The 14,701-nt window shown below is 42.5% G+C and overlaps 1 protein-coding gene across 1 annotated transcript in view; it reads right to left on the bottom strand.

Annotated features, from left to right (window-relative positions):
- Positions 1-14,701, bottom strand: part of LOC110509293 (otogelin-like) — a 113,161-nt gene that overhangs the window by 62,521 nt on the left and 35,939 nt on the right. The window contains exons 16-17 of the mRNA XM_036981806.1: positions 9,808-9,906; positions 3,145-3,328 (exon numbers count right to left, since the gene is read on the bottom strand). Of these exons, the coding sequence (XP_036837701.1) occupies positions 3,145-3,328; positions 9,808-9,906 (283 nt within the window). The remainder of the gene's footprint in view (positions 1-3,144; positions 3,329-9,807; positions 9,907-14,701) is intronic.

Below are 14,701 nucleotides of genomic sequence, written 5' to 3'. Positions count from 1 at the left end.
TTTAGAATCCCTCATTCTGTCAAACCTTTAGAATCCCTCATTCTGTCAAACCTTCAGAATCCCTCATTCTGTCAAACCTCTAGAATCCCTCATTCTGTCAAACTTTTAGAATCCCTCATTCTGTCAAACCTTTAGAATCCCTCATTCTGCCAAACCTCTAGAATCCCTCATTCTGTCAAACCTCTAGAATCCCTCATTCTGTCAAACCTTTAGAATCCCTCATTCTGTCAAACCTTCTGAATCCCTCATTCTGTCAAACCTTTAGAATCCCTCATTATGTCAAACCTCTAGAATACCTCATTCTCTCAAACCTTTAGAATCCCTCATTCTGCCAAACCTCTAGAATCCCTCATTCTGTCAAACCTCTAGAATCCCTCATTCTGTCAAACCTTTAGAATCCCTCATTCTGTCAAACCTTCTGAATCCCTCATTCTGTCAAACCTTTAGAATCCCTCATTATGTCAAACCTCTAGAATACCTCATTCTGTCAAACCTTTAGAATCCCTCATTCTGTCAAACCTTTAGAATCCCTCATTCTGTCAAACCTTCAGAATCCCCCATTCTGTCAATCCTTTAGAATCCCTCATTCTGTCAAACCTTTAGAATCCCTCATTCTGTCAAACCTTCTGAATCCCTCATTCTGTCAAACCTTTAGAATCCCTCATTATGTCAAACTAGAATCCCTCATTCTGTCAAACCTTTAGAATCCCTCATTCTGTCAAACCTTTAGAATCCCTCATTCTGTCAAACCTTCAGAATCCCTCATTCTGTCAAACCTCTAGAATCCCTCATTCTGTCAAACTTTTAGAATCCCTCATTCTGTCAAACCTTTAGAATCCCTCATTCTGTCAAACCTTCAGAGTTCCCTCATTCTGTCAAACCTTCAGAATCCCTCATTCTGTCAAACCTTTAGAATCCCTCATTCTGTCAAACCTCTAGAATCCCTCATTCTGTCAAACCGTTAGAATCCCTCATTCTGTCAAACTTTTAGAATCCCTCATTCTGTCAAACCTTCAGAATCCCTCATTCTGTCAAACCTTCAGAATCCCTCATTATGTCAAACTTTTAGAATCCCTCATTCCGTCAAACAGCTACTTCTGAAAAGTAATCTGTACTTCCACGTTGGTTCCCCGTGTACGCTACAGGCCACATCCTGTAGCAGACTGAATCCACAAACTGGTGGTTTGAAGTTCAGGATAGCTTGTTTTCTAGGTCATGAGTAAGCTAGATAGCGATCTCCCTTTTCCCCGTCTAACATATGAGAACACTTCGGGAAAAGGGATCACCAACGTCAGGATTTTCCCAGGGGTCTGTCTGTTCCCATGCTGAATAGAAAAACATTGAGGGGTGGCTGGACGTGTGTGCCACATATCTAAGTGTAATATTACCTGTGTAAGACCCTGGTTTTATCGCACCTGGACCCCCGTCCAGTCATATGGTCAAGTGACACAAAGAGGGACTTAGGCAAATTACAATCGGCCCGGAACAGTGTAGAAAGGCTGGCCCTTAAATGTACACGGAGAGCTAACATTAATGAAATGCTGCCCTACACCACCATTAGTCAGAGACATGCTGCCCTACACCACCATTACTCAGAGACATGCTGCCCTACTCTACCATTACTCAGAGACATGCTGCCCTACACCACCATTACTCAGAGACATGCTGCCCTACTCTACCATTACTCAGAGACATGCTGCCCTACACCACCATTACACAGAGACATGCTGCCCTATACTACCATTACTCAGAGACATGCTGCCCTACTCTACCATTACTCAGAGACATGCTGCCCTACACCACCATTACTCAGAGACATGCTGCCCTACACCACCATTACTCAGAGACATGCTGCCCTACTCTACCATTACACAGAGACATGCTGCCCTATACCACCATCACTCAGAGACATGCTGCCCTATACTACCATTACACAGAGACATGCTGCCCTACTCTACCATTACTCAGAGACATGCTGCCCTACACCACCATTACTCAGAGACATGCTGCCCTACTCTACCATTACACAGAGACATGCTGCCCTATACCACCATCACTCAGAGACATGCTGCCCTATACCACCATCACTCAGAGACATGCTGCCCTACTCTACCATTACTCAGAGACATGCTGCCCTATACCACCATCACTCAGAGACATGCTGCCCTACTCTACCATTAGTCAGAGACATGCTGCCCTACTCTACCATTACTCAGAGACATGCTGCCCTACTCTACCATTACTCAGAGACATGCTGCCCTACTCTACCATTACTCAGAGACATGCTGCCCTACTCTACCATTACTCAGAGACATGCTGCCCTACTCTACCATTACTCAGAGACATGCTGCCCTACTCTACCATTACTCAGAGACATGCTGCCCTACACCACCATTACTCAGAGACATGCTGCCCTACTCTACCATTACACAGAGACATGCTGCCCTACTCTACCATTACACAGAGACATGCTGCCCTACACCACCATTACACAGAGACATGCTGCCCTATACTACCATTAGACATTTCTATAAAGACTTAGCTAGCTGACGGAGCTGCTGACCTCACAGACAAACAGACTCACAGAGACACAGTCACAGATCGATGACACCTGAACCTGTTGTAATTAGTTTCACCAGGCCATACACACACTGACACTCCAGTTTCTACAGTACTTTTCCATCCAGGGTGTGTGAATCTCCAAGGTTGACCCAATAAAGTGGAAGCTCCATCACTATGCTGCTTGTTCTTCTCCAGACCCTTTACACCAACACACACTGAAGGGTTAGGGCCAACGTGGAGGTGTCGGGAGTGAATGGGGTCTGACTGGTAGAGGGAACATTGATACACAGTGAATGGGGTCTGACTGCTAGAGGGAACATTGATACACAGTGAATGGGGTCTGACTGCTAGAGGGAACACTGATAGACAGTGAATGGGGTCTGACTGCTAGAGGGAACATTGATACACAGTGAATGGGGTCTGACTGCTAGAGGGAACATTGATACACAGTGAATGGGGTCTGACTGGTAGAGGGAACATTGATACACAGTGAATGGGGTCTGACTGCTAGAGGGAACATTGATACACAGTGAATCCTCGTGGGTACAGGAAGTAAGAGGTGTTTAAAGTACTAGCACTCACCCAGGGGGACAGACACAGCCAGGTATGCACGGTTCATGAGCTGAACAGGTGAGGTTGAGCAGGTGGGATTCACAGGTGTGTTCACAGCCCAGTCCTCTACCCAGGCTGATCCCATCTATAGCCTTCAGCCCTTCCAGCCCCTCAGTACAGTCCAGGTACATCTGACCCAGCGGACACTGTTGGTCTGGAACAAGAGATGGTACAGGTAGGAGGTACATGTCGTTGAGAGCTCTTTAGAGACTATAGAATTATTAATGTCATTCTCCTAGAGGTAACTAACTACTGTCAGACTTTGGGGAATCTATCCCAGATCATTCTCCTAGAGGTAACTAACTACTGTCAGGACTTTGGGGAATCTAGCCCAGATCATTCTCCTAAAGGTAACTAACTACTGTCAGGACTTTGGGGAATCTAGCCCAGATCATTCTCCTAAAGGTAACTAACTACTGTCAGGACTTTGGGGAATCTAGCCCAGATCATTCTCCTAAAGGTAACTTACCACTGTCAGGACTTTGGGGAATCTAGCCCAGATCATTCTCCTAAAGGTAACTAACTACTGTCAGGATTTTGGGGAATCTAGCCCAGATCATTCTCCTAAAGGTAACTAACTACTGTCACGACTTTGGGGAATCTAGCCCAGATCATTCTCCTAAAGGTAACTAACTACTGTCAGGATTTTGGGGAATCTAGCCCAGATCATTCTCCTAAGGGTAACTAACAACTGTCAGGACTTTGGGGAAGCTAGCCCAGATCATTCTCCTAAAGGTAACTAACTACTGTCAGGACTTTGAGGAATCTATCCAAGATCATTCTCCTAAAGGTAACTAACTACTGTCAGGACTTTGGGGAATCTAGCCCAGATCATTCTCCTAAAGGTAACTAACTACTGTCAGGACTTTGGGGAACGAGCCAAGATCATTCTCCTAAAGGTAACTAACTAACTACTGTCAGGACTTTGGGGAATCTAGCCCAGATCATTCTCCTAAAGGTAACTAACTACTGTCAGGACTTTGGGGAATCTAGCCCAGATCATTCTCCTAAAGGTAACTAACTACTGTCAGGACTTTGGGGAATCTAGCCCAGATCATTCTCCTAAAGGTAACTAACTACTGTCAGGACTTTGGGGAATCTAGCCCAGATCATTCTCCTAAAGGTAACTAACTACTGTCAGGACTTTGGGGAATCTAGCCCAGATCATTCTCCTAAAGGTAACTAACTACTGTCAGGACTTTGGGGAATCTAGCCCAGATCATTCTCCTAAAGGTAACTAACTACTGTCAGGACTTTGGGGAATCTAGCCCAGATCATTCTCCTAAAGGTAACTAACTACTGTCAGGACTTTGGGGAACGAGCCAAGATCATTCTCCTAAAGGTAACTAACTACTGTCAGGACTTTGGGGAATCTAGCCCAGATCATTCTCCTAAAGGTAACTAACTACTGTCAGGACTTTGGGGAATCTAGCCCAGATCATTCTCCTAAAGGTAACTAACTACTGTCAGGACTTTGGGGAACGAGCCAAGATCATTCTCCTAAAGGTAACTAACTACTGTCAGGACTTTGGGGAATCTAGCCCAGATCATTCTCCTAAAGGTAACTAACTACTGTCAGGACTTTGGGGAATCTAGCCCAGATCATTCTCCTAAAGGTAACTAACTACTGTCAGGACTTTGGGGAATCTAGCCCAGATCATTCTCCTAAAGGTAACTAACTACTGTCAGGACTTTGGGGAATCTAGCCCAGATCATTCTCCTAAAGGTAACTAACTACTGTCAGGACTTTGGGGAATCTAGCCCAGATCATTCTCCTAAAGGTAACTAACTACTGTCAGGACTTTGGGGAACGAGCTTGCCATCTTCTGATATTGTAGCATGGTTCAATATCATTCTCTTAAAAGTAACTTACCAGTGGCAGGACTTTGGGAAACTAGCTTGCCATCTTGGCAAATCCTAAAGAGAGAACATCGTTAACTTAACGCAACATTAACATCGTTAACTCAACGCAACAATAACATTGTTAACTCAACACAACAATAACATCATTAACTCAAGACAACAAGAACAACGTTAAATCAACACAACAATAACATTGTTAACTCAACACAACAAGAACATTGTTAACTCAACGCAACAATAACATCGTTAACTCAACACAATAAGAACATCGTTAAATCAACACAACAATAACATTGTTAACTCAACACAACAATAACATTGTTAACTCAACACAACAATAACATCGTTAACTCAACGCAACAATAACATCATTAACTCAAGACAACAAGAACAACATTAAATCAACGCAACAATAACATCGTTAACTCAACACAACAATAACATCATTAACTCAAGACAACAAGAACAACGTTAAATCAACACAAACAATAACATTCTTAACTCAACAAAATAATGTGAATACTGGTCACATCCCAAATGGCAACCTATTTCCTATAGACTGCACTACTAGAGCCCTATGGTCCCTATATATCCCTATGGTCCCTATATATCCCTATGGTCCCTATATATCCCTATGGTCCCTATATATCCCTATGGTCCCTATATATCCCTATGGTCCCAATATAGCCCTATGGTCCCTATATATCCCTATGGGCCCAATATAGCCCTATGGTCCCTATATATCCCTATGGGCCCTATATATCCCTATGGTCCCTATATATCCCTATGGGCCCTATATATCTCTATGGGCCCTATATATCCCAATGGGCCCTATATATCCCTATGGTCCCAATGTATCCCAATGGGCCCTATATATCCCTATGGTCCCAATATATCCCAATGGGCCCTATATATCCCTATGGGCCCTATATATCCCAATGGGCCCTATATATCCCTATGGTCCCAATATATCCCAATGGGCCCTATATATCCCTATGGGCCCTATATATCCCAATGGGCCCTATATATCCCTATGGTCCCAATATAGCCCTATGTGCCCTATATATCCCTATGAGTGTATCAAAGAGACTATCAAAAAGTTTCAAATAGAGTTTCAAAGAGAGTATCAGAGAGAGTATCAGAGAGAGTATCAGAGAGAGTATCAGAGAGAGTATCAGAGAGAGTATCAGAGAGAGCATCAGAGAGAGTATCAGAGAGAGTATCAGAGAGAGTATCAGAGAGAGCATCAGAGAGAGTATCAGAGAGAGTATCAGAGAGAGTATCAGAGAGAGCATCAGAGAGAGTATCAGAGAGAGTATCAGAGAGAGTATCAGAGAGAGTATCAGAGAGAGCATCAGAGAGAGTATCAGAGAGAGTATCAGAGAGAGCATCAGAGAGAGTATCAGAGAGAGTATCAGAGAGAGTATCAGAGAGAGTATCAGAGAGAGCATCAGAGAGAGTATCAGAGAGAGTATCAGAGAGAGTATCAGAGAGTATCAGAGAGAGTATCAGAGAGAGTATCAGAGAGAGTATCAGAGAGAGTATCAGAGAGAGTATCAGAGGGAGTATCAGAGAGAGTATCAGAGAGAGTATCAGAGAGAGTATCAGAGAGAGTATCAGAGAGAGCATCAGAGAGAGTATCAGAGAGAGTATCAGAGAGAGTATCAGAGAGAGTATCAGAGAGAGTATCAGAGAGAGCATCAGAGAGAGCATCAGAGAGAGTATCAGAGAGAGTATCAGAGAGAGTATCAGAGAGAGTATCAGAGAGAGTATCAGAGAGAGTATCAGAGAGAGCATCAGAGAGAGTATCAGAGAGAGTATCAGAGAGAGCATCAGAGAGAGTATCAGAGAGAGTATCAGAGAGAGTATCAGAGAGAGCATCAGAGAGAGCATCAGAGAGAGTATCAGAGAGAGTATCAGAGAGAGTATCAGAGAGAGCATCAGAGAGAGTATCAGAGAGAGTATCAGAGAGAGTATCAGAGAGAGCATCAGAGAGAGTATCAGAGAGAGTATCAGAGAGAGCATCAGAGAGAGTATCAGAGAGAGCATCAGAGAGAGTATCAGAGAGAGTATCAGAGAGAGTATCAGAGAGAGCATCAGAGAGAGTATCAGAGAGAGTATCAGAGAGAGTATCAGAGAGAGTATCAGAGAGAGCATCAGAGAGAGTATCAGAGAGAGTATCAGAGAGAGTATCAGAGAGAGTATCAGAGAGAGCATCAGAGAGAGCATCAGAGAGAGCATCAGAGAGAGTATCAGAGAGAGTATCAGAGAGAGTATCAGAGAGAGTATCAGAGAGAGTATCAGAGAGAGCATCAGAGAGAGTATCAGAGAGAGTATCAGAGAGAGTATCAGAGAGAGTATCAGAGAGAGTATCAGAGAGAGTATCAGAGAGAGTATCAGAGAGAGTATCAGAGAGAGCATCAGAGAGAGTATCAGAGAGAGTATCAGAGAGAGTATCAGAGAGAGTATCAGAGAGAGTATCAGAGAGAGCATCAGAGAGAGTATCAGAGAGAGTATCAGAGAGAGTATCAGAGAGAGTATCAGAGAGAGTATCAGAGAGAGTATCAGAGAGAGTATCAGAGGGAGTTTCTTTGTTGAACATCTGGTTTATTAGTTTGTTAAAGAGAGATGATGAGGAGTGTCTTACTGTACACCTGCTGATGTCATGATCACATCGCCTGGAGTATAGTCCGCCCCCAGGAAACTACAGGGACAGGAGCTCCTGTTGGGATCACACACACACACACACACACACAGACAAACACACAGACATACAAACATACAAACACATACACACATGCAACATACATACAGAAACATGCACACACACACACACACACACACACACACACACACACGGATACACACACACAGAGAGAGAAAACACACAATCACGAACCAACAAACATGTGAAGACACAGAAACACACCAGAAGGCAGTTGTAACATAGAACTGTTTGGTGCTAACAAGCCATCAAGCTGAGCCTTTTATACAGACTCCACATCTCAACTGAACTCATTCTAAGGGAAATAAATACTGTTTTTGTTGTTGTTGTTGATTGGAGATACATTGAAGATCTTATCAAAATTGCATCACCTGCATAATCTGAGTTGAGGCGGCAGGGTAGCCTAGTGGTTAGAGCGTTGGACGAGTAACCGGAAGGATGCAAGTTCAAATCCCTGAGCTGACAAGGTACAAATCTGTCGTTCTGCCCCTGAACAGGCAGTTAACCCACTGTTCCTAGGCCGTCATTGAAAATAAGATCCCAAATCTCTCCCTTCACCTAAAATGGCTGTAGAATCAATTGAGTGGTGCAGTTAAAACCGTGTCTAGCAGAGGCTAAGAGCCTCTGTAACATATAGGCCATGGCAACACATCAGCCTCTGTGTTACACATTCTTTCTCACTGACTATCAGATATCTGTGTTGTCCACAGCTTGAGTGGGAATGAATGGGGGGGTTGCAGGGTTTCACCGCAAATTCCTTAATGTAACTCTATCGCCAGGTAAGTAACAGCACTGCGCTAACTGTAGGATGTTAAAAAAAACCTGGGGACATTAAAGGTGAATTAAGCCTCATGTCTTATTGAGGCAAGAGTGGGGTTTTTTTTAATGAAAAGAGAGCACAACTGCCAAGGTCTGCAGGGTCTCTGGGATGTCTATGGGAGATATGGAAGACAGGACTTGACCTTGAGCTGAAATACAAAATATCACTTGGTGGAGGACTAGACTTGGTGGGTGTTCTGCTTACAAGCTCAAGGTCACCATTTGAAATTCCAAGAAAACATGTATTTTTTTTTTTAACTCTTAAAGCAGTCCTGGGGCCGTGTAATCAGAAGGACAAGACTGATTCATGTGTAAAGGACGTGCTAAGTCCTGAGGCCATGTAATCAGAAGGACAAGACTGATTCATGTGTAAAGGAAGTGCTAAGTCCTGGGGCCGTGTAATCAGAAGGACAACACTGATTCATGTGTAAAGGAAGTGCTAAGTCCTGGGGCCATGTAATCAGAAGGACAACACTGATTCATGTGTAATCAGAAGGACAAGACTGATTCATGTGTAATCAGAAGGACAACACTGATTCATGTGTAATCAGAAGGACAACACTGATTCATGTGTAAAGGAAGTGCTAAGTCCTGGGGCCATGTAATCAGGACAACACTGATTCATGTGTATTCAGAAGGACAACTAAGTTACAACATTGTTGGACTTTCCTTTAGTCCCAATGATGATAATGGACTGAGTGTCACTTCTATTTGTTCCAAACTAAATATAGACTCTGAATAGGTGTCACTTCTCGTTGTTCTAAACTAAATATAGACTCTGAATAAGTGTCACTTCTCGTTGTTCTAAACTAAATATAGACTCTGAATAAGTGTCACTTCTCGTTCTTCTAAACTAAATATAGACTCTGAATAGGTGTCACTTCTCGTTCTTCTAAACTAAATATAGACTCTGAATAGGTGTCACTTCTCGTTCTTCTAAACTAAATATAGACTCTGAATAAGTGTCACTTCTCGTTGTTCTAAACTAAATATAGACTCTGAATAAGTGTCACTTCTCGTTGTTCTAAACTAAATATAGACTCTGAATAGGTGTCACTTCTCGTTGTTCTAAACTAAATATAGACTCTGAATAAGTGTCACTTCTATTTGTTCCAAACTAAATATAGACTCCCAGCGCCAGCGCCAGCGCCAGTCTTACCTGGGCACACAGGTGTGTGTGTGTGTGCTGTAGAAGGTGCCGTGTGGACACACACAGCCCTCCTCACACTCCTCTCCACAGTGCTGCTGCGTGGACAGGGCGGAGCAACGCCGTTGGCACGACGACACACAGGTTCCGTACTCCATGGTATCTGGGCATGTCACCTCTACAGGGGAAGGATATATACTGACAGTCAATAATGTCACCTCTACAGGGGAAGGATATATACTGTCAGTCAATAATGTCACCTCTACAGGGGAAGGATATATACTGTCAGTCAATAATGTCACCTCTACAGGGGAAGGATATATACTGACAGTCAATAATGTCACCTCTACAGGGGAAGGATATATACTGACAGTCAATAATGTCACCTCTACAGGGGAAGGATATATACTGACAGTCAATAATGTCACCTCTACAGGGGAAGGAGACGGATATATACTGACAGTCAATAATGTCACCTCTACAGGGGAAGGATATATACTGACAGTCAATAATGTCACCTCTACAGGAGACGGATATATACTGACAGTCAATAATGTCACCTCTACAGGGGAAGGATATATACTGTCAGTCAATAATGTCACCTCTACAGGGGAAGGATATATACTGTCAGTCAATAATGTCACCTCTACAGGGGAAGGATATATACTGACAGTCAATAATGTCACCTCTACAGGGGAAGGATATATACTGACAGTCAATAATGTCACCTCTACAGGGGAAGGATATATACTGACAGTCAATAATGTCACCTCTACAGGGGAAGGATATATACTGACAGTCAATAATGTCACCTCTACAGGGGAAGGATATATACTGACAGTCAATAATGTCACCTCTACAGGGGAAGGATATATACTGACAGTCAATAATGTCACCTCTACAGGGGAAGGATATATACTGTCAGTCAATAATGTCACCTCTACAGGGGAAGGATATATACTGTCAGTCAATAATGTCACCTCTACAGGGGAAGGATATATACTGACAGTCAATAATGTCACCTCTACAGGGGAAGGATATATACTGACAGTCAATAATGTCACCTCTACAGGGGAAGGATATATACTGAGTCAATAATATCACCTCTACAGGGGAAGGATATATACTGACAGTCAATAATGTCACCTCTACAGGGGAAGGATATATACTGTCAGTCAATAATGTCACCTCTACAGGGGAAGGATAAATACTGTCAGTCAATAATGTCACCTCTACAGGGGAAGGATATATACTGTCAGTCAATAATGTCACCTCTACAGGGGAAGGATATATACTGAGTCAATAATGTCACCTCTACAGGGGAAGGATATATACTGTCAGTCAATAATGTCACCTCTACAGGGGAAGGATATATACTGAGTCAATAATGTCACCTCTACAGGGGAAGGATATATACTGTCAGTCAATAATGTCACCTCTACAGGGGAAGGATATATACTGACAGTCAATAATGTCACCTCTACAGGGGAAGGATATATACTGACAGTCAATAATGTCACCTCTACAGGGGAAGGATATATACTGTCAGTCAATAATGTCACCTCTACAGGGGAAGGATATATACTGAGTCAATAATGTCACCTCTACAGGGGAAGGATATATACTGTCAGTCAATAATGTCACCTCTACAGGGGAAGGATATATACTGACAGTCAATAATGTCACCTCTACAGGGGAAGGATATATACTGACAGTCAATAATGTCACCTCTACAGGGGAAGGATATACTGAGTCAATAATGTCACCTCTACAGGGGAAGGATATATACTGTCAGTCAATAATGTCACCTCTACAGGGGAAGGATATATACTGACAGTCAATAATGTCACCTCTACAGGAGACTGATATATACTGAGTCAATAATGTCACCTCTACAGGGGAAGGATATATACTGTCAGTCAATAATGTCACCTCTACGGGGGAAGGATATATACTGTCAGTCAATAATGTCACCTCTACAGGGGAAGGATATATACTGACAGTCAATAATGTCACCTCTACAGGGGAAGGATATATACTGTCAGTCAATAATGTCACCTCTACAGGGGAAGGATATATACTGTCAGTCAATAATGTCACCTCTACAGGGGAAGGATATATACTGACAGTCAATAATGTCACCTCTACAGGGGAAGGATATATACTGTCAGTCAATAATGTCACCTCTACAGGGGAAGGATATATACTGACAGTCAATAATGTCACCTCTACAGGGGAAGGATATATACTGTCAGTCAATAATGTCACCTCTACAGGGGAAGGATATATACTGACAGTCAATAATGTCACCTCTACAGGGGAAGGATATATACTGAGTCAATAATGTCACCTCTACAGGGGAAGGATATATACTGAGTCAATAATGTCACCTCTACATGGGAAGGAGACGGATATATACTGACAGTCAATAATGTCACCTCTACAGGGGAAGGATATATACTGACAGTCAATAATGTCACCTCTACAGGGGAAGGATATATACTGTCAGTCAATAATGTCACCTCTACAGGGGAAGGATATATACTGAGTCAATAATGTCACCTCTACAGGGGAAGGATATATACTGAGTCAATAATGTCACCTCTACAGGGGAAGGATATATACTGTCAGTCAATAATGTCACCTCTACAGGGGAAGGATATATACTGACAGTCAATAATGTCACCTCTACAGGGGAAGGATATATACTGACAGTCAATAATGTCACCTCTACAGGGGAAGGATATATACTGACAGTCAATAATGTCACCTCTACAGGGGAAGGATATATACTGTCAGTCAATAATGTCACCTCTACAGGGGAAGGATATATACTGAGTCAATAATGTCACCTCTACAGGGGAAGGATATATACTGAGTCAATAATGTCACCTCTACAGGGGAAGGATATATACTGTCAGTCAATAATGTCACCTCTACATGGGAAGGATATATACTGACAGTCAATAATGTCACCTCTACAGGGGAAGGATATATACTGAGTCAATAATGTCACCTCTACAGGGGAAGGATATATACTGACAGTCAATAATGTCACCTCTACAGGGGAAGGATATATACTGACAGTCAATAATGTCACCTCTACAGGGGAAGGATATATACTGACAGTCAATAATGTCACCTCTACAGGGGAAGGATATATACTGACAGTCAATAATGTCACCTCTACAGGGGAAGGATATATACTGACAGTCAATAATGTCACCTCTACAGGGGAAGGATATATACTGACAGTCAATAATGTCACCTCTACAGGGGAAGGATATATACTGAGTCAATAATGTCACCTCTACAGGGGAAGGATATATACTGTCAGTCAATAATGTCACCTCTACAGGGGAAGGATATATACTGACAGTCAATAATGTCACCTCTACAGGGGAAGGATATATACTGACAGTCAATAATGTCACCTCTACAGGGGAAGGATATATACTGACAGTCAATAATGTCACCTCTACAGGGGAAAGATATATACTGACAGTCAATAATGTCACCTCTACAGGGGAAGGATATATACTGACAGTCAATAATGTCACCTCTACAGGGGAAGGATATATACTGACAGTCAATAATGTCACCTCTACAGGGGAAGGATATATACTGACAGTCAATAATGTCACCTCTACAGGGGAAGGATATATACTGACAGTCAATAATGTCACCTCTACAGGGGAAGGATATATACTGTCAGTCAATAATGTCACCTCTACAGGGGAAGGATATATACTGACAGTCAATAATGTCACCTCTACAGGGGAAGGATATATACTGTCAGTCAATAATGTCACCTCTACAGGGGAAGGATATATACTGAGTCAATAATGTCACCTCTACAGGGGAAGGATATATACTGAGTCAATAATGTCACCTCTACAGGGGAAGGATATATACTGTCAGTCAATAATGTCACCTCTACAGGGGAAGGATATATACTGACAGTCAATAATGTCACCTCTACAGGGGAAGGATATATACTGAGTCAATAATGTCACCTCTACAGGGGAAGGATATATACTGACAGTCAATAATGTCACCTCTACAGGGGAAGGATATATACTGACAGTCAATAATGTCACCTCTACAGGGGAAGGATATATACTGACAGTCAATAATGTCACCTCTACAGGGGAAGGATATATACTGACAGTCAATAATGTCACCTCTACAGGGGAAGGATATATACTGACAGTCAATAATGTCACCTCTACAGGGGAAGGATATATACTGACAGTCAATAATGTCACCTCTACAGGGGAAGGATATATACTGAGTCAATAATGTCACCTCTACAGGGGAAGGATATATACTGTCAGTCAATAATGTCACCTCTACAGGGGAAGGATATATACTGACAGTCAATAATGTCACCTCTACAGGGGAAGGATATATACTGACAGTCAATAATGTCACCTCTACAGGGGAAGGATATATACTGACAGTCAATAATGTCACCTCTACAGGGGAAAGATATATACTGACAGTCAATAATGTCACCTCTACAGGGGAAGGATATATACTGACAGTCAATAATGTCACCTCTACAGGGGAAGGATATATACTGACAGTCAATAATGTCACCTCTACAGGGGAAGGATATATACTGATAGTCAATAATGTCACCTCTACAGGGGAAGGATATATACTGACAGTCAATAATGTCACCTCTACAGGGGAAGGATATATACTGTCAGTCAATAATGTCACCTCTACAGGGGAAGGATATATACTGACAGTCAATAATGTCACCTCTACAGGGGAAGGATATATACTGTCAGTCAATAATGTCACCTCTACAGGGGAAGGATATATACTGTCAGTCAATAATGTCACCTCTACAGGGGAAGGATATATACTGACAGTCAATAATGTCACCTCTACAGGGGAAGGATATATACTGACAGTCAATAATGTCACCTCTACAGGGGAAGGATATATACTGACAGTCAATA

Source organism: Oncorhynchus mykiss, chromosome 6 (assembly GCF_013265735.2).
Source record: "Oncorhynchus mykiss isolate Arlee chromosome 6, USDA_OmykA_1.1, whole genome shotgun sequence".
Classification (NCBI taxonomy): Eukaryota; Metazoa; Chordata; class Actinopteri; order Salmoniformes; family Salmonidae; genus Oncorhynchus; species Oncorhynchus mykiss.
Note: the sequence above shows the minus strand (reverse complement) of the source record. Positions and strands in the feature narration are given on the sequence as shown.